This window comes from Barbatula barbatula, assembly GCF_947034865.1.
Source record: "Barbatula barbatula genome assembly, chromosome: 3".
Taxonomy (NCBI): domain Eukaryota; kingdom Metazoa; phylum Chordata; class Actinopteri; order Cypriniformes; family Nemacheilidae; genus Barbatula; species Barbatula barbatula.
Window position 1 is genome coordinate 28359444 of NC_136764.1, and position 26393 is coordinate 28385836.

Genomic DNA, 26393 nt, shown 5'->3' on the forward strand with positions numbered 1-26393 from the left:
CATATCCAGAGGTTGTCTTTGTAGTAATGCTGGCAGCACTCATACGTCAATTTCCCAGAGGTTGAAGGGGTGGGGGTAGGCCTGTCAGTGCTTAGACCATATGCCGTACACTGCATCAAATTGGTCTGCATTGCTGTCATCTTAGAAGGAGGCCTATTCTAAAGATGATGCACAAGAAAGCCCGCAAACAGTTTGCTGAAGACAGGCAGACTAAGGAAATATTATTTGGATCAGATGGTGTCAAGCGTGTGTGGCGGCAAACAGGTTGAGGAGTACAAAGACAACTGTGTTTTGCCTACAGTCAACCATGGGGGTGGGAGTGTCAAGGTCTGGGGCTGGATGAGTGCTGCCGGCACTGTGTGGAACCATGAATGCCAACTTGTACTGTGACATACTGAAGCGGAGCATGATCCCCTCTGTCTGCAGGGTAGTATCCCAACATGATAATGATCCCAAACACACGTCCCTGACGACCACAGCCTTGCTTAAAAAGCAGAGGGTAAAGGTGATGGACTGGCCAATCATGTCTCCAGACCGAAATCCTATTGAGCATTGGTGGGGCATCTTCTAACGTCATCTGTACAGTACACGCTTCTCAGTTATATACTCATGTGCATCTTCTTTATTCAGCGAGAGCTGCACAGACACGCGTCGTCTTCATACATTTATGAAGTCAGGTGGGTCTGCGCAAGCTGAGCGTCTTCTTTAAACACCAAGAGCTGCACAGTTATAAAGTCAGACACATCTGATCTGTATCGTGCGAGTTTATAAGCCCCTTTTGCCTTGTTTATATTTGTTTACAATGTAATTTGAAGCACAGAGCAGTGAGAGTAATGTGACGAAAGGGACAATATCAAGGAGGCTCAGCGTTTTGATACTGATTTGATACTAATAAGAAGGGTGCAATTCCTCCTATATTGCGGTTAGAGCCAATCAGAGCAGAGCTCAACATTCATATTTGTGACCCCTCCAAATAGGGTAATAACACACCTTTTCATTCTAAAGACACTTCCTAGGGTTGTAAATAAACAACCGTTTCTGGATCATTTGTGCACTTAATAAAACGACATACATTCTATGTAGATATCAGAGAACAATTGAACATATAGTATCTATTAGTTCTTAGGCACCTTTACGTTAAAATCTAAATCTTGACTAGCCATCTCAAATTACATAAGTTAGATGGCTTGGGTGGAGCATCTGTTAACTCCTCCCCTTCAACTGTCAGTCTACTCACAGTTCCATTTCGGAAGCAACAGCTACTTTTATGCATCAAATCGTAGTGAAAAAGGGACTTTAATTAAAAATAAATATGAATTTAATTTATTAAACAAAAAAGTTGTCACACAAGGTAAACAGGTCAACATTAACAATGGGTCAGGGTGGGGCAAAGGAAGCAGGGGGCGTTCAGTGCGTTATGGTTTTTCAGTTTAGTTAGAGTACTGTTACACAACTACATAAAGGGATATTATAAATCATTAATAATTCAATTAAAAACACAGAACTGATGAAAGTGCTTTGGGTATTGACAACTGACCTCTGATTGGTACTGCAATGGGTATTCACCAAACCATTTGAAATATTTCAGCATGATTGGTTGTTTGATGTATGTGTATTGTCCACCGCCCAAAGGTAATTTCATACCCTATTCACTATAAAGGGTTAATTTTCAAAGGCTCCCAACGTAAACATGCAACTGCTCAGTCCTGCAAATCCAGCCATGGAATCACTAATGACAGGTGGTACTGTAACTTCTTTTAAGTAACATTTATTTTGCATGAGGTTACTTTAACTGTCCTTTGTATCTGTGTCAACACAATTGTTCAATTTACTTTCACTATTTAAGATCTTTGCTTGATGAAAAAACCCTGAAAAGTGATATTTCTCCACTGTCAAGTAAAGGCAGTTCAATTCAAATCTTAAAGAGTTCAGAGAAGTAAGTCCATTTACTGCTTAACTGGATTACAGGCACTTACAGATCTCTACAGGACACATGCTCAAGGGCCAGAGGATTTATTTAGCCCAACGTACTCTGCCTAGGGTACGAACAGACTTTCAGTTAAGATTTAAAATATCTGAATGTTACTGCAATAGATAATACCAAATATATGATTTACACTTGGTAGACACTTTTGTCCAGAGTCACTTACAGGCATTCATTTCATTAGATCTGTTTTTTAGGAAATCAAACTTATGACATTTCTGCTGCTAATGCGATGATCTACAAATCTAAATGACACAAGTTACTGAAACTATAAATGAATGTTCCTTGAGTTCTCCCCTGTGACCTAACAGAAAATCTCAGGTGGTGTTATTCTTAAATGCTACACAATTCTATTGTTAAAAAACACACTCATACTTATGCATTGTGGTGGCGTGATCAGCAGAAAAATAAATAAATACAGCTCTGACAATTAAGAAAGACAAAGCATCCAAATCCTGCATGACTATCCCCAATACAAAGTTGTCTATCGCGTTTTTGCACAATGCCAAATTTACATTGCAGAATAGATTCCCGCTGCCATATATATAATAGTTATGTTCAGTTTCATTGGGTGCATTCAGCATATGACATCAGAGTAGGGGTGAACACACGTCTACCAAAGAATCTTGAGAAAATATTTCTTATGAAATTTAAACATGGTTATTTTTTTAAGGCGGGGATCCGGCGAACGTAAAATAAGACTTTTAATAAGACAAAGTAACAAACCGAAAGTAAAATGCCGGCAGCTCCCTCACGGTTGACTGCCGGCCACACAAAAAAACTGTCCCCGCACCTGACGACCGTAGAGCAGTTGATGCCTGCAGGACCACCTGATCAAATATGGCAGCCATTGATCCCATTCCGAACCGTCTTACCTACAAACTTACAAAGCATTGCCTTTAAGGTCTGCCTAGCATTGTATAGACTTCTCTGATCTGTTCGAAGTGAAATGTTTTGCTTGGTCTGTAAGGATTTCGGGAAAAACAACTGCACCGGAGTTTTAACAATTTGTCTGGTCTTTATCTTTCTAAGAGGGAATGCATCGGGGTACCTTGTAACATAATCACACTGATTTACTTCTCTCTAAAGGGCCCACAATGTCCATCGCTTCTCTACTAAACGATACATCAATTTTGGGCAAGTTGACCAGAGGTGCTCCGTTACCTTTCTTAACTGGGGCTGTTAACTGCCATTCTGGACAGGACTTACAAAAATCTATAACATCCATGTATGAACGTGGCCAATAAAATCCATTTGCAATTCTTGCTTGGGTTTTCTTTTGGCCTAAATGCCCTGCCTTAACTTTGGAACAGTCTTCCTTGCACTGTCAAGGAGGCAAACACACTGTCAGTTTAAATCTAGACTAAAGATGCATCTTTTTAATCTTGCATACACTACACTATCATAATATATATATTCCGAAGATTTAGGCTGCACTAGTTAGATCAACCGGAACCAGGAACACTTCCAATAACAACTTATGCATTTGTTGCATCAAAGAGTGCAGAATAGTACTCTACTCTCAGCCAGTCTTGTCTCATTTTTCCAAGGCAACTAGAGGGGGCAGGACGCAGTCCAAGGTTACCAGAGCGGGCAGGGCACAATCCATACCCAGACCTGACAAATGCTGTGATGATAGAGCTGGACAAAGGACAAAAGGACAAACCGACTCTACAAAACTTCAGCCGCTATTAGATTATTAATGATAATCTTAAATCAATTTTTGCCTTGTTGTGCAAACACTGTCGAGCTTGTGCAGAGGCTGCAGCTTTTGCCAGACGGGAACTGGAATCCACTGGTCAGGCCTGGTTTCCCTCTGAGGTTTTTTTCTCCTCCAATGGAGTTTTGGGTTCTTCGCCACCGTTTGCATACTGTTTTGCCTGGCCGGGTGGGCTGCTAGAATTTTATAGTCTTATTTAATTAAAACTGCATATAGGAATTTATTGTGTCTGATAGTTGACCTTTGTTTTGACTTACATAACCTTTTATGTTTTGCTATAGTCAATGTTTTCTTGTACAGCTGCTTTGTAACAATGAAAATTGTATAAAGCACTGTGGTGAGGAAGGCGAGACGAGAGCCGTGAGCCGGGGCATGATTGATAGTTGCAATCAGCTGTGCGCGCACCGGTCCCGCATATATCACAGAGGAGATAGGAGCTTAAAGAGAGGACCGGGCCCGGACATTTGTTAAATTTGTGTTTTGTGGCCGGCAGTCTACTGTGAGGTAGACTCATATGTTACATTCATAACATGAGCCTGTGCTCGTCTGTAGGTCTCAGCGTTGATTACAAACTTGCATAGAATTGCCTTCTTGACTTTACAGGCTTTAAGCAATCCGTTCAAAGCTGGTTATATAGTGTTCAATATCATCATCCTCATGAAAGATCTCACCCTGTGGGGTCAAAATGATCATTATGATGCTGAGTTGCACCATACCTACTGTGAAGCATGGGGGTGGAAACATTATGCTTTGGGGAGCAGGACGACTGATCCGTATAAAGGAAAGAATGAATGGGGCCATGTATCATGAGATTTTGAGTAAAAATCTCCTTCCATCAGCAAGGGCATTGAAGATAAAACGTGGCTGGGTCTTTCAGCATGACAATGATCCCAAACACACCACCCGGGCAATGAAGGATTGGCTTCGTAAGAAGCATTTCAAGGTCATGGAGTTGCCTAGCCAGTCTCCAGAGCTCAACCCCATAGAACATTTTTGGAGGGAGTTGAAAATCTGTGTTGCCCCAAAACATAGTGCAACACAGATTTTCAACTCCCTCCAAAAATTTCTACACACTGTTGCTGGTAGTTTGGCCCATTCCTCCATGCAGATCTCCTCTAGAGCAGTGGCTCTAGAGGAGATCTGCATGGAGGAATGCTAGAGGAGATCTGCATGGAGGAATGGGCCAAACTACCAGCAACAGTGTGTAGAAAGCTTGTGGAGACTTACAGAAAAGGTTTGACCCCTGTCATTGCCAACAAAGGGTATATAACAAAGTATTGAGATGAACAATGTGATTTTCTGGATTTTTTTCTCATTCTGTCTCTCATAGTTCAAGTGTACCTAGGATGAAAATTACAGGCCTCTCTCATCTTTTTAAATGGGAGAACTTGCACAATTGGTGGCTGACTAAATACTTTTTTGCTCCACTGTATGCCCTCTTTCTTGACAGTGTATGGCTCGCATTCACAAGAGCACGTCTTGTTCGTCGTCTTCTTGGACGAGACCACTTTGACACATGCGTATTAGGTTTGTGTGCCGAACGCCGCATGGGACTTGCCCCTATTGGATGCCGGTGCTCTGACTCGCAACACGGAAGTGCAAGTCTGTGTTTACAGAAGAAGATGAAGAAGTGCTCTCCTGAACGCGTGCCATACACTGACAATATGTTTAACGTATGTTTAAAAATCACACAACGTTGATAATACAAACGCAAAATACTTGGAAATTAAGAAAATGTATCAGGAGGAAATTGAAGCCACCATTAAAATGCTAAAAGTCAAAGTAAAGTTTTTAGTCTGTTTTTTTCTCACTTGCAAGACTACAATAAAAAAAATTGTTAAATAAAACTTCCATCTTAATGACATTTTGGTAGGCTGGTCTTCACACTGAGATTAGCTTAAGTAATATTAAATTGTATTGCAGGTTATTTTTATGGTATATGCTTTAATGTTTCTTTTTTAAAGTGATGGTGTTATGGTGGTACATTTTACAAGTATTACCATATTTTAGTTACAAGATATACACAGGTTAAAAACTGCAATAAGCAAAGGCACTACAGTCCCCCTTGTGACTTCTATAGAGATGTGAAATAATTGTGATGATCTGAAACCACCGCGATGAGAACATTATTTTATAAAGTGAAAGTGACCCATTTGTCAGTTATGGTGACCCATAACTGAAATGTGACCTCTGCATTTACCCATCCAGTGAGTAGTGAACACACGTACTTCAAGTCGTGAAAACACACCCGGAGCAGTCCGCAGCTATAAATGCAGCACCCGGGGGTGAGTTGCCTTGCTCAAGGCCACGTCAGTCACTACCTGCTGGCCCTGAGAATTGAACCGGTGACCTTCTGGTTATGAGTTGACTCTCTAAACATTAGACCACAACTGCCCCGTGAAATCGTGAAAGCCCTCCGCGTGACACACAATGGATTTGTATGTGTCTTAAACACATGAACATCATGTCCAGAGTTGCCCTGAGAGTTTATTTCAGGTGCATTTAACGGTTTTCTTTGTTTGAGAAAAACTAACGTCACGGAACTATACACATTGAAAATCAAGTGTGGGAGCGTCTTCACAACAACCCGCAGGGTTCTCAAGTCTCACGCATTGGCCGTGAGAAACAGGCAATTCAAAAAGTTTACAGGCCACACCATGTATTTCTCACGCCGAAAAGGCAATGCCAACCAAGTTGTCCTGCAAACTTTATATATAACGTTGTATACGAGGCGCAGGCACACAAAGTGAAGTTTCCTGCCGCCAGCACGTATCTCGGCCAGATTGCGTTCGTTACTAGGCAACATAGATGCACGAACACATGGAAGTTGACGGAACATTCTCAGCCACCGTACAGTATGTTCGTTACTAGGTAACCAACAATATCGCGCAAACCAACGTCGTGATGGAGAAGGTAAGTTGGAAGAAAGCTATTCTAACATTTTAGGATAGAACCTTTAATATATAGCCCATCGTATACATATTGATGCAGTCAAAACATTATCTGAAAACTAAGAGAAATGTTAAAGGATATGGGAAGGAATGAAGATGTATTTCTTCATTTTATATAAAATTATATACTGTATTAATAATCTTTCTAGTTACATTAATAATGCTACATGTAATTTGTGCTGGTTAATTGTGAACAATGGGTAAAATTGGGGCGGGGCTCCATTAGGGTTCCTCCCCTAACTGCATGTGATCTCACTCCAAGCTTTTGACAAAACTTGAGAACCCTGAACCTGTTAAAATAGAACACAGGTTAACCTAATCGCATGAATATAAAAATATAGTAGTGTTCTATAGTATTTGATATAGAAAAATGTAGTATTCTTAATGCAAATTGTTCAACTGAAGTATACTTTAATATGTAGGTTCAAAAACACTATGTTATCTAGGATATTTACTGCCGTTTTTTTATAGGCGTTGTAAATACTATAGTATAGGCTAGGTGGATCGAGATTCTTTGTTATGAAGATCGTTATATGTTTTTTTCGGAGGATCTCTCAGCCCTACATCAAAGTAACACATAAGTGATTTAAAAGCATAGGCTGCAGTCTAAATTTGAATCGCTTTTATGGTACATGGTTAATGTTAATACTCTGTGCCACATGAAGTCGAATACACATACTGTTGTCTATTTTATTATATACAGTATCTCACAGAAGTGAGTACAACCCTCACATTTTTGTAAATATATTTAATATTATTATCTTTTCATGTGAGAACATTGAAGAAATGACACTTTGCTATGATGTAAAGTAGTGAGTGTACAGCTTGTAAAACAGTGTAAAAATTGCTGTTCCCTCAAAATACACTGAACAAAATAATAAATGCAACACGTTTGAGCTGTACTCAAATATCTTAAGATATATAAGACTTTTTCTAAAGTGTGTCATGTCAACTTTACATATATAGTGCTTTTTACAATTTAATTGTTTCAAAGCAGCTGTACAAGAAATATATTGACTATAAGCAAAACATATAAGGCATAAGACAGACACACAGATTCAAACACACCCACAAAAAAAAACACTCCACACAACACAGACCAACACACACACGCGCGCACACACAGATGCACATTCACACGCACATGGGCCATCACCGAGAAACACACACACACAAGATAAGGAGAGAGAAACACAGGTCAAATATTTCCTATATACAGTGTTAATGAAAAAAAACTTCTAATTCTAAAGCAGCCTCCCTGGCCAGGCAAACAGTGCAAAACATTTAACCAGAGTGTGTCTGACTCCCGGACAGTGCAGGTAAGACTGTTCCAAAGTTTAGGCGCTAGATAGGAAGAGGATCTGCCGCCTGCACTTGATTTTGAAATTCTAGGGATTATCAACTGACATGACGCCTGAGAGCCTAGTGGAGGTGAAGGACTGTAATACTGGAGAAGTTCACTCAAGTAATGAGGAGCTAAACCATGTAGGGCTTTATAGCCAATAAGCGAGATTTTAAAGTTAATGCGATGCTTTATAGGTAACCATAGAGTGTGCGTGTGAAGCTAGTTTTGTAGTGTGCACAAAAGAGTTTGACACTGTGACCGTATAGTACTGTATGAGAGAGTTTGATAGTTTGTGCGCGAGTAAAGTTTGTAATATGTCTTGCATGGCCTCTCATAATTTAAACCTGCAAGCACAAACTCCAATCCAGTCAGGCCCCACGATTAATTCAGTTCCTCCCTTTTATTTGCGAAAACTCTTAAAAAGGGCAGTTTTCAACCAAGTTTCCTCATACCTATCCCAGAACAATCTACTGGATGACAAGCAGTCTGGCTTCAAAACAAACCACTCCACTGAGACTGCACTGCTATCGGTCACAGAAGCACTGCGGCTAGCCAAGGCCAAATCCTCGGTCCTGATTCTGCTAGACCTATCTACAGCGTTTGACACGGTCAATCACCAGATACTGCTAGTAACCCTGTCATCCTTAGGAATCTCAGGCTCCCCTCTCCGCTGGTTCCATCAATCTTTTTTCCATCTACATGACATCCTTAGGTCCCATCATACAGGCACAGGGCTTCTCGTATCACTGTTATGCTGATGACACCCAGATCTACATCTCGTTTCACCCAGACGATACCACTGTAGCAGCTCGCATAACAGCCTGCCTAGATGAAAGGCAGGCCTGCCTCAGCTTGGATGAAAGAGCATCACCTGCAGCTGAACCTGGCCAAGACAGAACTACTCGTGTTTCCGGCACACCCCACGGTCCAACACAATCTCACCATCCAGCTTGGCAATTCCACTATCACTCCCTCCGAATCAGCCAGGAACCTCTGAGTCATATTTGATGAACAGCTGTCCTTCAATGATTACATGCCGATATGCCTTATTTAACATTCGCAAGTTTAGACCCTACCTCACTGAGCATGCGGCACAACTCCTTGTCCAGGCCCTGGTAATCTCAAGGTTGGACTTCTGCAATGCTCTCCTTGCTGATCTTCCTGCAAAGGCTATCAAACCACTTCAGCTTCAAAACGCAGCAGCACGCCTCATCTTCCAACAGCCCAAAAGGGCTCATGTGACACCCCTTTTCATCATTCTCCACTGGCTACCGGTTGAAGGCCGGATCAGATTTAAGTCACTGATGTTTGCCTACAGGACTATCACTGGATCTGCGCCGGCATACTTTCACACCCTACTACACCCCATCAAGAACCCTGCATTCAGCAAACGAGCTGCGCCTTGTAATGCCTTCTCATAAGGGCACTAATTCCCTTTCCCGCTCATTCTCCTTTTACAACTCCTTCCTGGTGGAACATTCTTTCCAATGCGGTCCGGCCAATCACATCTCTCATTACCTTCAAAAAACTACTTAAAACACACCTCTTGGGCGAATACTTGACAGACAAATTATAAAACAGGAAAAAAACGTACACTAACCTTCTTTTCTCAAGAGGTAGTGGTCTAGCTTTTGTTGAAAATAGTAACTTTGTATTAGCACCTATTGTACTATTGTTATTTTTATGACATATCGCTTATTGCTCCCCAAACTCTTTGTAAGTCGCTTTGGATAAAAGCGTCTGCTAAATGACTTAATGTAAAAGAAAATGTATGAACTTCCGATGTCGTCAGAGTTTGGGATACAAGTTTCCGGTTGAATTACTTAAACTACTTAACATACCATAACAATGACCAGGGAAAACCAAATAATCTTTTTTGTCGCCAATATCAAACATCAGCATGATATCAGAAAAGTTGTATGTTCTCAGTTGGCGCTGCCTTGAAATGAGCTGTTTCCTTATAATGGACTTCTATGGAGGAGAAAACGCTTGATGTGAGATTATTTAATATAATAATAATGGCTTGTTCTTGTTCAACAGCTAAGTTTATTACAAGTGACATTTTACGTGGTTTTAATTTAATGTGGTTTTCTCCAGTCGTTGTTTAGGTATGTAAAGATGTTTAAGGAATGAAAAACAGCAGTCAGTTAAATGGCCTTATCCACAGCAACGTATTTATAAACAGCCGGTTTCAAAGCAACAACATAAACAAACGTTGCTCAGCATGCACAATTTTGTGGCCCAAATTTAACTGCTGGTACACATCTGCAAAGAGTCACTGCAGATCATTTCTTATAAATTAAATTACATTAAATTAGATAAATTTCAGTTTAAAGTTTTACCAGTAGAAGAACTATTACTTGGCTGTACTTAAATAAAACAAAGTTACATGACACATTCAACAAATTGCATATTAAATACAATTATATACAACAAACTATTACATTTATTTAATATTAAAACAAATTTAATTTAATTTAATTTAAATAGCTAATAGTTACCAGCACCAAATGCCACATTCAGTTAAATTAAAGTATGTTATGTGCAGAAAAGGGTCCGTCACAGAGTTTAATCTACATCAATGCCTTATACTCTTTAAAATAATAATAATATCAATATTTGTTTAAAACAAAATCCATCAACCGCAGCAGCTGGTGCACCTGTTAAATTCTGTGTTGGATAGATGGTCTCATTTCGGTTCACTTCTGGACTTTGAAGGCTGCATCCTTACAAATCTGAGTCCTCTCCTTCGGAGGTTGCATGCAGTTGCATATAAATACATGTGGCAAAAAGGAAATCTTATCATGACTAATAGCTTATTTGCTCATTTAGTACTTGGGCAGGGTACTGTGGCGCTCTGTTGAATGGGTATCAGCCCAATATGTTTCAAGGGTTGTTTGATTTTTATGTATGTTGTTTTGTAATAATACATTTGTTAATTAATTTGAATAAGTTTCAGTAATGCTTTTTATTTAATTTCTCATGTGTGTGTGTGTGTAAAACAGTTGGTTGCGAACATGGTGCTCTTCACGGGTGTGAATCTATCTGGTCTGTTTGTCCGAATGCTGACAGAGAGAGCTCAGAGGAAAGCATTTCTCCAGGCCCGAAACTGCATTGAGGAGAGATTGCGCATGGAAGACGAGAATGAAAAACAGGTGAACACATTATATTTGGGGCTAGTACTTTGCCTTGAATCATTTGTCGACAGTTCTGTTTAGTGACACTAGTGCAGCAAGATAATACACTTTAGCTTTATGAATAAGAATTACATCAGTTAATTGTCTGTCCTGTATAATTTTAATTGATTTATTACATATATTGTGTTCATGATTTTTTTATTTGTCCTTTTTTCTCCTATTATCATAAAAACACAAAATGAATGAAATGAAAAATGCTAATTCGTCGCACACTCTCACAAAGGAGCGTCTCTTGATGAGTCTGTTGCCCAGGAATGTTGCAATGGAAATGAAGGAAGATTTCCTTAAACCCCCAGAGAGGATATTTCACAAGATTTACATCCAACGGCATGACAATGTCAGGTAAAACTCTGTTAGCTTATATTTTTTGTTTGTGGTATGTTTCAAGCATTGGTGGAATTTAGGAAAAATAATTCTCAACTGGAGGGCTAGTTTTTCTCCGGAAATTGAATTGCGTTGTGTTCACTATATATTAAAGTATTGCACTCCTACTCATTGAATTATGGCATCAGCCGAATTACCGATTGTTTTATTTAAAGTTTTTTTTGGATTGGATTGGATTCAATTTATTGTCATTACACACATACAAGTACAGTGCAACGAAATGTATTTTTAGAAGAAGATAAAGCATAACATGGGGAAGGTGAGGAGAAAAACATGTACACAATACACCATAGACAAGACTTGCAACAGGGATAAGTAATCCAGTTCCGACAAACAGCCATCTGATCCTGCTGCCATGGTGGCGCCGTATACAGACCCGCTTGTCAGGCTGGCGGGTCAAAGCGACGGAGGCGATGGATCTGGGGATGGGAGACCGCCCTCGAGTGCGGCCTATGTTTGTGTGTGTTGTGATAGTCTGTGTGATAGTCTGTGCAGGTGTTTCAGTAGAATGGGGGAGGGACGCAAGAGCGTCTCTCCGTACTGCTCCACTCAGGGTTGAATTCCAGCAGCAGCGTTGGCCAAGGCGGAGTCAAAAAAGATAAGATTGATTGTTTAGTCTTGGGGCGAGCAACCGCATTCCATTTCCACGGCTACTCTCTTTGTCCATTTTATCAATTTTGGCCTCCAACAACATCAATTTTCCTTTGCAAAGTCGTGAGCTTCTCCGTGATAGAATCCATATTGCGGTTATTAGTCTCATTTCCAGAGCCGACCGCTCTTCCCACGACTTCCATCATAACGGGCAGCCTTGTGAGACTTTTGAGAGCTGTTACCGTTTTCTTAATTTCTCCATAACTAAGGGCACAGCCTAATCCAATCAGCATAATACCTGTTATCATGGTTCCGAATAAGTAGATATCTTCAATGTCCTCCACGGAAAGAGGAGCCAGAAACACGATCCGCCATCTCTCCCAGGCGTCCATCGGGTAGCCAGCTGCGAACGTTCCGTCAGGGCAGACAGGTTCCCCCGAACCCAAGCTTCTCGTCGAGAAGATCGTGTCAATAGCGTTGAGAGACCAGTTGATCAGATCCATAATTTCAGTTGTAGAGCAGTGCAGAGAGAATCTCTCAATAGATGATACGAGACGAGACACGAGATCAGCAGGAAAAAAAGGGGAGGACGGGAGCAAGAAAAATGCGAATGCCTCCTTTGAGAGAGCGAAGAGAAGAGTATAACGCAATCTAGCTTACGGTTCGGGTGTGATGTCTTTACTTTATAATATAGTTACGTTGCACTAAGTGTGGAATATTTTCAAGTCCATGCTGGCCGGAATTTTTTTTTTTTGAGGAAATTTTATGTATAACGCAATCTAGCTTGACAAAAGAAGCACATAAGTAGCAAAAGTATGTGACTTTACAAAATGGCAAACAGAGCAGCAGGAATCCTGGCACTGCAGCTTGATGGATCTGAAGAGAAATATGACCTTTGGGAAACCAGATTGAAAGGCTATTTACATACTCTGAAGCTAAAACAGACTATTTTGCATGAGCCCACTGATGCTAACGCTGAACACCTAGCTTGAAGATAGACGTACAAATGTTGATTGCTATGCTGAACTAATAAGACTGATAGATGATAAAACTACGAAGATGTACAAAAATCAGTTATGTGGTGTGTGTACGCAGGGAAAATTCACTCAGACAAAACACTTTCAAATGCGCCGGCAGTGTGTAGTAGTTTTCTGATGTTAAGCATCTTATAGGTTTTTGTTTTGTTACCTGAATGGTCCACGCTCCAAACCCTGTTTCCATGTTGAGCGATGGGTTTTGCACACCCCAACCGGGACCTCGCCGCCCTAGTGGGGGCCAGGTCGCGGCGGAGAGGCTGATGGCCTCCGTCTGCTATTTCGTCAAAAGACTCGAAAGTCTTCGATGATGCCCAAGCAGCCCACGCTGTGCGATGGGTGCATCAGGAAAGCGGACTCTCTCGACGCCTCCCATCTGCACAGAAGAAACCACCGTCCGCAGGGGGGCACCTGAGGAGGGGGCACCGGAACCATGGGTGGAGGTACAGGGCTGCTGGGAGGATGCAGACACCAAGCGGGACCACAACGCCCTAGTGGGGGCCGGGTCGTGGCGGAGAGGCTGATGGCCTCTGTCTGCTATTTCGTCAAAAGACTCAAGTCTTTGACAATGGGTGCATCAGGAAGGCGGACTCTCTCGACGCCTCCCATCTGCGCAGAATTGAGCCAGAGGTGTCTCTTGGACCACAAGAGTGGACATCATCAGACCCAGTGTGCGCATCATCACGGAGAGCGAGGTCTGCGGCTGTGCGCAGGATCTGTATAACCACTGGGTTCTGAGCCTTGGTTGGTGCCTCCAGGTAGCACATCTGTGGACACAAGTGCACTTGTGCCACGAGAGCATGCTCTTCCTGGGATACCAACATAGCCCTTAGCTGCTTCAGAGTCGAGGGAAGTCACGGCGACCGAGCCCGTCTGCCGCCAACGTGCCGAAGGGGGCGTTCCCGGTTTCCGTAAGCTCGTCGTGCAATGCCTGAAAACAAAGAGTCGAAGATGACTGGTTCTCAAGTCAAACCCCATTCTGTCAGTCTCGACACAACGTCGAGAGACCGACAGAAAAGGAACACATTAACCTTGCATTACAAGTGTATTGTGATTGTCAAAACATTTGAACTGTCCCTTTTAAAGATGTTTCCACCCCATTCACAGTTGGGATGGTGTTCTAGGATTATACTCATCCTTCTTCCTCTAAACACAATTATAAACACTAAATGAAAATGCAATTATAACAACATAGGCAATAAAATACAAAAGTGCATCAAAAACTAGTCCACAGTATACAAAGCTAAGAATAGTTTTTTTATTTTATTTATTTTTTTGAATAAGAAAGAAAGGGAAAGAATTAGAATAAAATCAATCAGCGAAGTGTTGACGGAAGAGATGTGTTTTTAGGCGTTTTTAAAGATGGCAACAGAGTCTGCTGATCTTGTAGCAGCAGGTAGATCATTCCACCATTGTGGAACAGATCCAGAGAAGGTACGGGAGAGTGACTTTTTTCCTTTTTTGGGATGGTACCACTAGTCGTTGTTCCCTTGCAGACCGCAGTGAACTGGAAGGAACATAGCGAGTGGAGATACGATGGTGCGGACCCGGTGGTGGTCTTGTAGGCCAGGAGCATAGCTTTGAACTTTATGCAGGCGGCAACAGGGAGTCAGTGTAACCTGATGAAGAGCAGAGTTACATGTGCTCTCTTCGGTTCATTGAAGACCACTCTTGCCGCCACATTCTGGATCATCTGGAGAGGTTTGATTGTGCAAGCAGGAAGTCCAGTCAAAAGCGCATTGCAATAATCCAGTTTGTACAAGACAAGAGCCTGGACTAGGACTTTTGTAGAGTGCTCTGATAGGAATGGTCTAATTTTCCTAATCTTGTAGAGGATCAATCTACAGGACCGGGTGGTGCTGGCAACATGACTTGTGAGGTTAAACCGATCATCGATTACCACCCCCAGGTTTCTGGCTGTGCTGGACGGTGTAATAGTTGATAAGCCTAGTTGAATTTATTTTAGATTAGATTCAACTTTATTGTCATTACACATATACAAGTACAGTGTAACGAAATTTAGTTTAGGTCTAACCAGAAGTGCAATTAGCAAGTGCAGGATATACAGTTAGAATAAATACAGAATGCAATATTGAGAAAACATTATACAGTGGGCGTGGATTATGAAAATATTTTACAGTAGGTATGTACTATGAACAATATATACAGATGACTATATACTATGAACATTAACACTATGAACATTAATGTACAGGTGGATATGAGCAGATAATATTTTAGACTAAACAATAGTGCAAGTGATTTAAGTGTGCATAAATTATTGACATTAGCTGTTAAGGTTGCAATGCAATAGGTAAGTTAATGCAGTTGTTGAAGTAACAATGCAGTGGATGAGTTAAAGCGGTTATTAAAGTTACGGTGCAGTAAACAAGTTAATAATAGGTTGCAGTCCAGAAGATGAGTTAATGCAGTTAATTAGGTTACAGTGCAGTAGATTAGTTAATGCAGTTATTGGGGTTACAGTGCAATAGCTGAGTAGATGCAGTTAATAGAGTTACAGTGCAGTAGATAAGTTAGTGCAGTTATGAAAGTGGTCCATTAGTGCAAATGAGCATTCAGTTAAATATTTCAGATGTGCAAGTGAGCAGTATAGAGTGCAAATGATGCTGTGCGTGTGTAAACAGTCCAGTAGAGCAGATAACATGAAGTACTGGTGTGTACAGTTCAGTCATGCATGCAGCCCTGTAGTGCAATGTAAACGATGTTATAGCAGCTTGGAGTTCAAGGTAAGAGAGGTAGTGGAATCAGTGGGGGGCAGAGTTCAATAATGAAACTGGAAGCGCCTACCGGAAGGCAGGAGAGTAAACAGTCTATGAGCGGGGTGAGAGGAGTCCTTGAGAATGCTGCGAGCTCGACGCAGACAGCGTTTCTTCTGGATGTCCTCAATGGGAGAAAGGGTAGTCCCTGTGATGCGCTGGGCTGTTTTCACCACCCACTGCAGTGCCTTGCGCTCAGCAACAGAACAGATCCCGTACCAGACTGTGACACAGTTGGTCAGGATGCTCTCTATCGTGCAGCGATAGAAGTTCACCAGGATAGTTGAAGACAGTTGGTTCTTCTTCAGTGTCCTCAGAAAGAAGAGACGCTGGTGAGCCTTCTTGACCAGGCATGAGGTGTTGGTGGTCCAGGACAGGTCCTCCAAAGTCCCCAGGAACTTAAAACTGGAAACAGCCAACTTTTCAACAGCCATCCCATTAATGTGGATGGGGTCGTGTGTGCCTCCTTTCACCTTCCTGAAGTCCAAGATGATCTCCTTTGTCTTGGAGGTGTTAAGGAGCAGGTTGTTGTCTGAGCACCATGTGGCCAAGGTGCCGGACCTCCTCCCTGTATGCAGTCTCATCGTTTTTGCTGATAAAACCAATCACCGTTGTATCGTCTGCAAACTTGATGAAGGAGTTAGATCCGTTCACAGGCCTGCAGTCGAGTGTAAAAAGGGAGTAGAGAAAGGGGCTCAGTACGCAGCCCTGTGGTACACCAGTGTTGAGGGTGGTGGTGGTGGTGGAGCAGATGTGGCCTAACAAGCTGAGGCCTGTTCGTCAGGAAGTCCATAATCCAGTTGCAGGTAGGGTTATTAATGCCTAGGTTTCCAAGTTTGACGATTGAATGGCAAGGTTGTGGTGAATCTTTGGGTTGGCCGGGATCACAAGCAGTTCCGTTTTTGCAAGGTTCAGCTGCAGGTGATGATCCTTCATCCAAAGCGAGATGTCACTCAGGCATGCCGCGATGCGAGCAGATACCATCGGATCGTCCGGTTGAAAAAACCTTGCGCGCTGCAGGAGTTTAATCCATGGCGGTGTAGTGTGTTACTAATAGTAACCGTTAAGACGGTTGTCCGAGCTCTCTTCAGGTAATTGACCATGTCCTCCCGTGTAGTTCTAGGCTGATCCCTCACTTTTTTCAGGATCATTGACACTCCACAAATCAAGATCTTGCATGGAGCCCTAGTCCGGGGGAGATTGACAGTCATCTTGAATTTCTTCCATTTTCTATTAATTGCACAGTTGTTGCATTCTCACCAAGCTGCATATTGTCCTGTATGCCATCCTAGCCTTGTGCAGGTCTACAATTTTGTCCCTGGTGTCCTTAGACAGCTCTTTGGTCTTGCCAATAGTGGAGAGGTTGGAGTCTGTTTGATTGAGTGTGTGGAAAGGTGTCTTTTATACAGGTAACTAGTTCAAACAGGTGCAACTAATACAGGTAATGAGTGGAGGATAGGAGGTCTTCTTAAAGACCAACTAACAGGTCTGTGAGAGCCAGAATTCTTCCTGGTTGGTAGGTGATAAAATGGAAATTAAATATTTAAAAATCATACAATGTGATTTTCTGGAATTGTTTTACATTCTGTCTCTCACAATTGAGGCGTACCTACGATGAAAATTACAATCACTCCATTCTTTGTAAGTGGGAAAACTTTAAAAATCAGCAGTGTACAAATACTTATTTGCCCCACTGTATTTATTAATTTAAACTTAAGTCATTTTCAGCAGATTAGTAGAGCCGAAAGTGTGCCTCGCTCTCTAGTCCTTTCTGCCACCATGTTGCTTTTTTTGTAGCCGTTGCCATGGTGAATCGTAATATTGGATCTCCATTTTTAATGGCTTGTTGTAGATGTGGTGCAAGTGCTTAACTCAAGTTAAGCCTACCCAGAGTTGATATAACTAATTCAAAATGTTCTGAAACCAAAAGCTCAAAATTTGAATCTCTGTGTAAATGAATTCCGAGTTCACATTTTAACTTATTGAAAACGGGGTCCAGCTGGGGTGTATTCCAGAATGCTGGGTTAATTTACAGTCAGTTTAACCATGAACAATCTGTTGATTTATCGAGACCTTGCTTACTCGCGAGGTATGTCGGTTCCAGAACACATTTGAAGGGAAAGTTTAATCAACCTCCAGCAAGTTACCCAGAGTAGACTCTCGCTCACAGGAACAACATGATCTCACGAGTTACCATAGAAACGGTTACAAAGCTTAAAGTTTTTGACAATTTGCTACTATGTAAAGTAGTGAATGTACAGCTTGTAAAACGGCAACAAATTGCTGTCCCCTCAAAATAACTTAACACACAGCCATAAATGTCTAAAAGTGAGTTCACCCCAAGTGAAAATGTCCAAAACTTTTTATCAGCTGATGAACAGCCTGTTTGAGTTTAAATGAAGTATTGACTAATCTCTGCTTTTTGTCTCTTGCTTCTGTTTCTTGTTTTGGCATTTTGAAGCAGTACTTATAACCTGGTTAGATCCACCAGCGAGAAATGTGAATATTTCTATTGTTTCCCCCGGTCTTAAGATTTGTTCAGGAGTGTCTATATATATGTCTTTCTAAAATTCAAGCACCTTACAAAAATATGATTATAATACAAAATTATATAAAAAGTAAATGGAATAAAAAAGTATTTTCTTTTTCTTTTTTTAGCATCTTGTTTGCAGATATCGTGGGCTTCACCAGTCTGGCGTCACAGTGCACTGCACAAGAGTTGGTCAAGCTCCTAAATGAGCTTTTTGGCAAGTTTGATGAGCTGGCTACGGTGAGTCATTGGCAAATTTTTTATTAGTGTTGGTGTGGTGAGTATGCTTACAGGAGCAACAGAAGGATGGGTGATGACGGAAGTGGGAACGGATATAAATCAGTCTGCAAGTTAACATTGATAAATACATTTTCACTTTAATAAAATAGATTCTAAAACAAAAAGGGTAAATACCACTATTTTAGAGAATATCATGTTTTATCAGTTTTTTTAAGCAAGGACGCCACCATCTTGAACTACGCCCTGTGGCGTTACAGGATTTGTTCTCTGCCCAAGTTAATCACACAGATTGATAGAGAGATTGATAGACAGGACAGAAATAAAAGACAGAAAATAGATTAAAGACAGAAAAGACGTTAACAAGTTTGGATTATTTTTTTCTCTTTTACATTTTCTGGGGACCCCTTGCAAGCTTTTGGAGGCTGCCTGGGGTCCCAGGATCCTTTGGTGTAGGGTAGACTTTTCTGTCGTCTTATTAAAAAAAAATATTGTACTAACCTCACTATTCTTAGCTTTGTATACTGTGCTAGGCTTTAATGGACTAGTTTTGATGCACTTATGCATTTTGTTGCCTATGTTGTTATAATTGCTTCCAATGTTTCCTCATCTATAAGTCGCTTTGGATAAAAGCATTTGCTAAATGACTAAATGTAAATGTAAATGGGTAGAGTCTTGCATGCGGGCGGGTACTAGCAGGTACCCAATGGGGTGAACCGCTAATATTTGATGTAATCAACGGCATGAATAAATATGTCATTTGCAGTTTGGGCTATAGTGAGGACTCAATTCTTGTCACAATTTAAATAAACATTTTAGCTCATCAAATTTCCTGGTCCCTTTTCTGCATTAAGCTTAATTTAGCCTTGATGGCAGCTTAGCCTTAAGCGGGTTTGGTATAATTTTACAGAAAAAAGGTAAGGGAAACTATTGTTAATATCACATGAACAATATAGGCTATTTTTATTTTACAAATTTTGTATAGATCAAAACACAGTTCATAAATCACTAATGAAATACAGAATAGCCATTTTATAAAAATATTTTAGTGGATTCACTCTTCCCTATTGAGTTACTACGTTTCAAAATGCATTTAACAGAAATTCGTAATATTTTGTTGCTTGTAGCATGAGAAAAAATAGTTTTGTCTACATAATTAGATGTAATGCGGGTGCGGTTCGGGTCGTGATATTTTTGTCAAACAGGTAGGGTCAGGTACAGAATTAAATTAGCGCTGCTGTAAGTTGTCGGGTCAGGTGTTCTTTTAATTACTGTGGGTAATGGTGTGTGTTTATCAAACAGGACCCGTTCAGGACTCTGGTGTAGAGGACATAAAGTTGTTATAAATAGGCGGTGAAAGGGAGAATAGCACTGCATAGCTGGATAGCGGCAGTGAACCCTCTGGCAGCAGTGATATTCATGTGATATTCACACTCAACAGGAAACAAAAATCGCCCTGACTTTGTTTTTACTGCCATTGTAATGGTTAAAGCTGCCGTCCACAGTGTATCATCATACATGTGTGGTTTGTCATCACAGCTGCATACAGAGAGACAAGGTGGTCTGGATTAAGTGCATGCATCACATAAGTGTAGACCTTATGGACCGATAGTCTCACTTCATATATCCAGGAAGCGAAGCAACACTATTAAAACTTACCAGCAGTTACTGCACCACCCGGCTGCTTTAAAGCTTAACATCAACCTCCTAACCTTAGTTCTCAAGTCAAACCCCATTCTGTCGACACAACGTCTCGTTCCCTCCATCAGGGAATGGAGGTTACATACGTAACCGAGACGTTCCCTTTCTGTCGGTCTCTCGATGTTGTGTCGACAGAATGGGACAGGCCAATGAAAATTGACGAATTAAATTTGCATGCCGGACTCCGCCCCCGGATATCCGGGTATAAAAGGAGCCGGCGTGCTGCATTCATTAACCTTTTGTTCTTCGGAGCCTTCGCATCCTGATGCTGACGACTTTGCGGACTTTCTTCAAGTGTTGCTGGTCTTACGACGTGGTGCAGCGGACTGTCCCTTCTCCTGTGACTTCCCCTGGGCGTCTCGGCAACTTCCAAAGCTTCTCTCTAAAAGAGCAAATTTCTGACAGCGCGGCATGTCCCACTGTGCTCGTGGGTGCAACGCACTCATCGAGGAGGGGGCCGGACACGATGTCTGCCTCAGGTGTCTGGGACTCCGGCGGAAGATGTGTGGATGACGGGATCGGTTGATTTAGGTTCGAACTGCCAATGATTTTCTGGAACCGTTGCGTGCATTCACACACATCCTAAAGACATGTGATGTGTACACACATTTGTGGATGCGAAGACATGCGAAGACATCAGTGCATACATTTGTGGAGCGAAGACATTTCGGATCATTATCTGGTATCATGCTTGCTTCACTACCCAATGGTGGCAAATCAAACTTAAAAACGTAAAAACGTCTAGATCCGCCTACCTTTCATCACTAATAGAAGAAAACCAGCATAACCCTTTTTATGTTTTTTATGTTTAAAGTTTTTATGTTGATACAGATTAACCAAAAATGAATCGTCAGCGACTTCTGATTCTGTATACCAGCATAGCAGTGATGAATTTATGAACTATTTCACAAATAAAATCCAAGATATTCGAGAAAAAATTATAACTATGCAACCAGAAGTGAAACCCGCTGAACAAACGACTAACTACACCGCCTCTAAGGAGAAATTACGCTTATTTTCTACTATAGATCACGATGAACTATCTAAAATCATTAGATCATCTAAATCAACTGCATGCATGCTAGACCCTATACCTACAAATCTACTGAAAGAGATGCTCCCAGAAATTATAGATCCTCTACTTAGCATTATTAACTCATCTCTGACATTAGGACATGTGCCTAAAGCATATAAGGTGGCTGTTATAAGGCCCCTTGTCAAAAAAAAACATCTGGACCCTGGAGAACTAGTTATCTACAGACCTATTTCGAATCTACCTTTCTTATCTAAAGTTCTGGAAAAGTAGTCTCAACTCAAATATGTTCCTTACTCCAAAGGAATGAGATTAATGAAGATCTCCAGTTTGGATTTAGAGCACATCACAGTACAGAGACTGCTCTAATTAGAGTTACAAATGATCTGCTTATGGCGTCTGACCGAGGTTGTATCTCCTTATTGGTGCTGCTGGATCTTAGTGCTGCATTCGACACCATTGACCTCAGCCCGCTCCTACATAGACTCGAAAATGATGTCGGTATTAAGGAAATAGCTTTGAAATGGCTTAGATCTTATTTATGCGACCGTTTTCAATATGTAGCAATAAACAATGAGGTATCACGCAAATCGCAAGTCCAGTATACTGTATACTGGACAACCAAGTATACTGCTTAAGTATTGATGGATGTTCCATAAATCCATCATCTTCAGCGAAGAATCTTGGCTTTATATTCGATAGTACTCTGTCATTTGAGAACCAGGTCGCCAACACCTGTAAAATTGCATTTTTCCATCTTAAAAATAAATCTTAACTACGTCATATGCTGTCACCATCAGATGCAGAGAAGCTTATACATGCCTTTATGACATCAAGACTAGATTACTGTAATGCACTATAAGGTGGTTGCCCTGCAGGCCTATTACAAAAACTCCAACTGGTCCAATATGCAGCAGCTCGAGTTCTTACACGTACAAAAAAGTACGAGCATATTAGCCCGGTTCTGTCAACCTTGCACTGGTTACCAATAAAGCATCGCATTAACTTTAAAATCTTGCTTATTACCTATAAAGCCTTGCATTGTTTAGCTCCTCACTACTTGAGTGAACTTCTCACATATTACAGTTCATCACGTGCACTACACTCTCAGGCGTCAGGTCAGTTGGTAATACCTAGAATTTCAAAATCAAATGCAGGCGGCAGATCCTTTCTCCTATCTAGTGCCTAAACTTTGGAACAGTCTTCCCTGCACTGTCCGGGAGGCAGACACACTCTGTCAGTTTAAATCTAGACTAAAGACGCATCTTTTTAATCTTGCATACACTACACTATCATAATATATGTATTTCAAAGATCTAGGCTGCACTAGTTAGATCAACCGGAACCAGGAACACTTCCAATAATAACTGATGCATTTGTTGCATCAAAGAGTGCAGAACAGTACTCTACTCTCAGCCAGTCTTGTCTCATTGGTTACTAGAGCGGGCAGGATGCAGTCCAAGGTTACTGGAGCGGGCAGGGCGCAATCCATACCCAGACCTGACAAATGCTTTGATGATAAAGCTGGACGAAGGACGTGGCGACTCTACAAAACTTCAGCCGCTATTAGATTATTAATGATAATTTTAAATCTAACTTTTGTTATTTTGCCTTGTTGTGCAAGCACTGTCGAGCTTGTGCAGAGGCTGCAGTTTTTGCCAGAGGGGAACTGGAATCCCCTGGTTAGGCCTGGTTTCCCTCTGAGGTTTTTTTTCTCCTCCAATGGAGTTTTGGGTTCCTCGCCACCGTTTGCATAGTGTTTTGCACTGTTTGCCTGGCCAGGGGGCTGCTAGAATTTGATAGTTAGAATTTTAACTAACACTGCATATAGGAATTTATTTGACCTGTGTTTTGACTTCCATAACCTTTTATGTTTTACTTGTAGTCAATGTTTTCTTGTACAGCTGCTTTGTAACAATGAAAATTGTAAAAAGCGCTATATAAATAAAGCTGACTTGACTTGACTTAATGTAGTCGTGAACGTAGAGCTTTCAAAGTGAAGGAATGTTTCTTGCAGTGATTTAGGCTTTTTTTAATAGTTTTTAGTCATCGAGATTGTACTCCCCAGTGCACGCTTTTATCAACCCATAAGCGCTTCAGTCGTTTGTTACTAACATATGGACAATGCATATAAGCACAACCAATTATTACTGAGTTTTTGTGGAACGTCTAACATATATTTATGGTTCACTTTTTGTGCATATGTAAATTTAAAAAAGAATTGTGACACTACATTTATTTGCGGTTCATATTTTATTTATTCAGAATAATGCAACAATTCTCACCCCATAAAAGAAACACCAGAAAACTGGTTCTTCAGAACAGCTTCTACAGTGTTAGATGCCTAATGGGGTTATCCTTAACTTCATATCAATACTTACAGACTTTATGCTTATATTTTACTTATGTATTTATAAGTATATTTTACTTATGTATTTATACGTATATTAATTGTATATAATATAATAAAATAATTGACTCTTCTTGACATTATAAACAGTGCATGGATTAAGACACGCATTAGCTGTCATAGTTTTGTTTTCAGAAGCAGTTTAAAAAAAACCTCCTTTTCCTTTGTATTTTTGTAGGAGAATCACTGTAGGAGAATCAAGATTTTGGGTGACTGCTACTACTGCGTTTCAGGACTAACACAACCCAAAACTGACCATGCGCACTGCTGTGTGGAGATGGGTCTGGACATGATCGACACAATTACGTGAGTCTGTCCTTAATTCCAGGAGTCATTTCTGACAGACACTAAAGGCTGCAAAATAATTCTATAGGACATGCAATAAAGTACTGAAGAACACGTAATGGTACTAAAACCCCCAGAGTAACCAGCTGTAAAGTGTTTAGCTCAAGGGCAAAACGATGATGGTTTTTCTCTATAAGTCAAGCCCCCACAGTAGAAGTTTGAAGCACTACATTTATATGTATACCAAAAAGTTTGTGCAATTTGTAATTTCATAACTTGTTAATTGTATTAAAATGTAAATAAAATAATCTTTAAATATAAGAAAAACATTATATATAAGAAAGGATCACAGAAGTAAACATTCTGGAAAAGATAAACTGCCTCGTATGTCATGAACGTGGACAGAACCCAAGTGCAGGCAGATGAAGGGTTAAATATAAATCTTTTATTAAATAAAAAACCCACGATGGGGAAAACATTAACAAAACAGGAAGGCAAACAAAAACTTCACACAAGGAGGAAAAAACAAAACAAGGTTCTTTGAATAATAAAATAATAAGTCAAGTATGCAGGGCAGACAACAGTGGGAACAAACAATGAACCTACGAGGGACAGAGCGCAACTGGGACTAGATAAAGGGAAATACAAAAGAGGACTGATTTCATAGGGAGAGTGGCAGCAGGTGACTGGGATGAACACTAAGGGAAAGCTAACAGGAGGATTGCACGGAGCAGGTGAGGGTAATGACCAGGGACGGTGACGGTCAGGTGACAGGACTAAACACTAATTCGGAACTAACGGAGAAACAAGGGGACGGGGCTAAAGGTACCAAAACAATGCCCTTTCTCGACATAAAACACATGGGTCTGACATTGACATTGTATGTCTGTGTTTGTTAGCTAGCTGTCTATCTTAAATTACGCAGTTGCGTAGCTGTTTGCTTTCAATACCGTCATCCCTTCCAAGCTAATCGTCAAACTTGGAAACCTAGGCATCAACAACTCAGCTTGTTAGGTTAGGCCCCATCTGCTCCACCACCACCACTCTCAACACTGGTGTACCACAGGGCTGCGTACTGAGCCCCTTTCTCTACTCTCTTTTCACACTCGACTGCAGGCCTGTGAACGGATCTAACTCCTTCATCAAGTTTGCAGACGATACAACAGTGATTGGTCTCATCAGCAACAACGATGAGACTGCATACAGGGATGAGGTCCGGCACCTGGCCACATGGTGCTCAGACAACAACCTGCTCCTTAACACCTCCAAGACAAAGGAGATCATTGTGGACTTCAGGAAGGCGAAAGGAGGCACACACGACCCCATCCACATTAATGGGATGGCTGTTGAACGTGTTTCCAGTTTTAAGTTCCTGGGGACTCACATTTCAGAGGACCTGTCATGGACCACCAACACCTCATGCCTGGTCAAGAAGGCTCACCAGCGTCTCTTCTTTCTGAGGACACTGAAGAAGAACCAACTGTCTTCAACTATCCTGGTGAACTTCTATCGCTGCACGATAGAGAGTATCCTGACCAACTGTGTCACAGTCTGGTACGGGAACTGTTCTGTTGCTAAGCGCAAGGCACTTCAGCGGGTGGTGAAAACAGCCCAGCGCATCCCAGGGACTACACTTTCTGCCATTGAGGACATCCAGAAGAAACGCTGTCTGCGTCGAGCTCGCAGCATTCTCAAGGACTCCTCTCACCCCGCTCACAGACTATTTACTCTCCAGCCTTCCGCTAGGCGCTTCCGGTGCCTCCGGACAAGAACCAGCAGACTAAGAAACAGCTTTTTTCCCAGAGCTGTTTCATTATTGAACTCTGCCCCCCACTGATTCCACTACCTCTCATACCTTTAACTCCAATGCTGCTACAACATTGTTTACATTGCACTACAGGGCTGCATGCATGACTGAACTGTACACACCAGTACTTCATGTTATCTGCTCTACCGGACTGTTTACACACACACAGCATCATTTGCACTCTATACTGCTCACTTGCACACCAGGAATATTTAACTGAATGCTCATTTGCACTAATGGACCACTTCCATAACTGCACTAACCTATCTACTGCACTGTAATTCTATTAACTGCATCTACTCATCTATTGCACGGTAACTTCAATAACTGCATAAACTAATCTACTGCTCTGTAACCTATAAACTGCATTAACTCATCTTATGGACTGCAACCTATAAACTGCATTA

At 41.2% G+C, this 26393-nt stretch overlaps 1 protein-coding gene across 4 annotated transcripts in view; it reads left to right on the plus strand.

Moving 5' to 3' along the window:
- Positions 1 to 26393, plus strand: part of adcy1b (adenylate cyclase 1b) — a 99780-nt gene that overhangs the window by 4350 nt on the left and 69037 nt on the right. For all 4 annotated transcript variants that reach the window (XM_079452387.1, XM_079452385.1, XM_079452386.1 and 1 more), the window contains exons 2-5: positions 11006 to 11155; positions 11421 to 11539; positions 18642 to 18753; positions 24073 to 24200. In XM_079452387.1, the coding sequence (XP_079308513.1) occupies positions 11006 to 11155; positions 11421 to 11539; positions 18642 to 18753; positions 24073 to 24200 (509 nt within the window). The remainder of the gene's footprint in view (positions 1 to 11005; positions 11156 to 11420; positions 11540 to 18641; positions 18754 to 24072; positions 24201 to 26393) is intronic.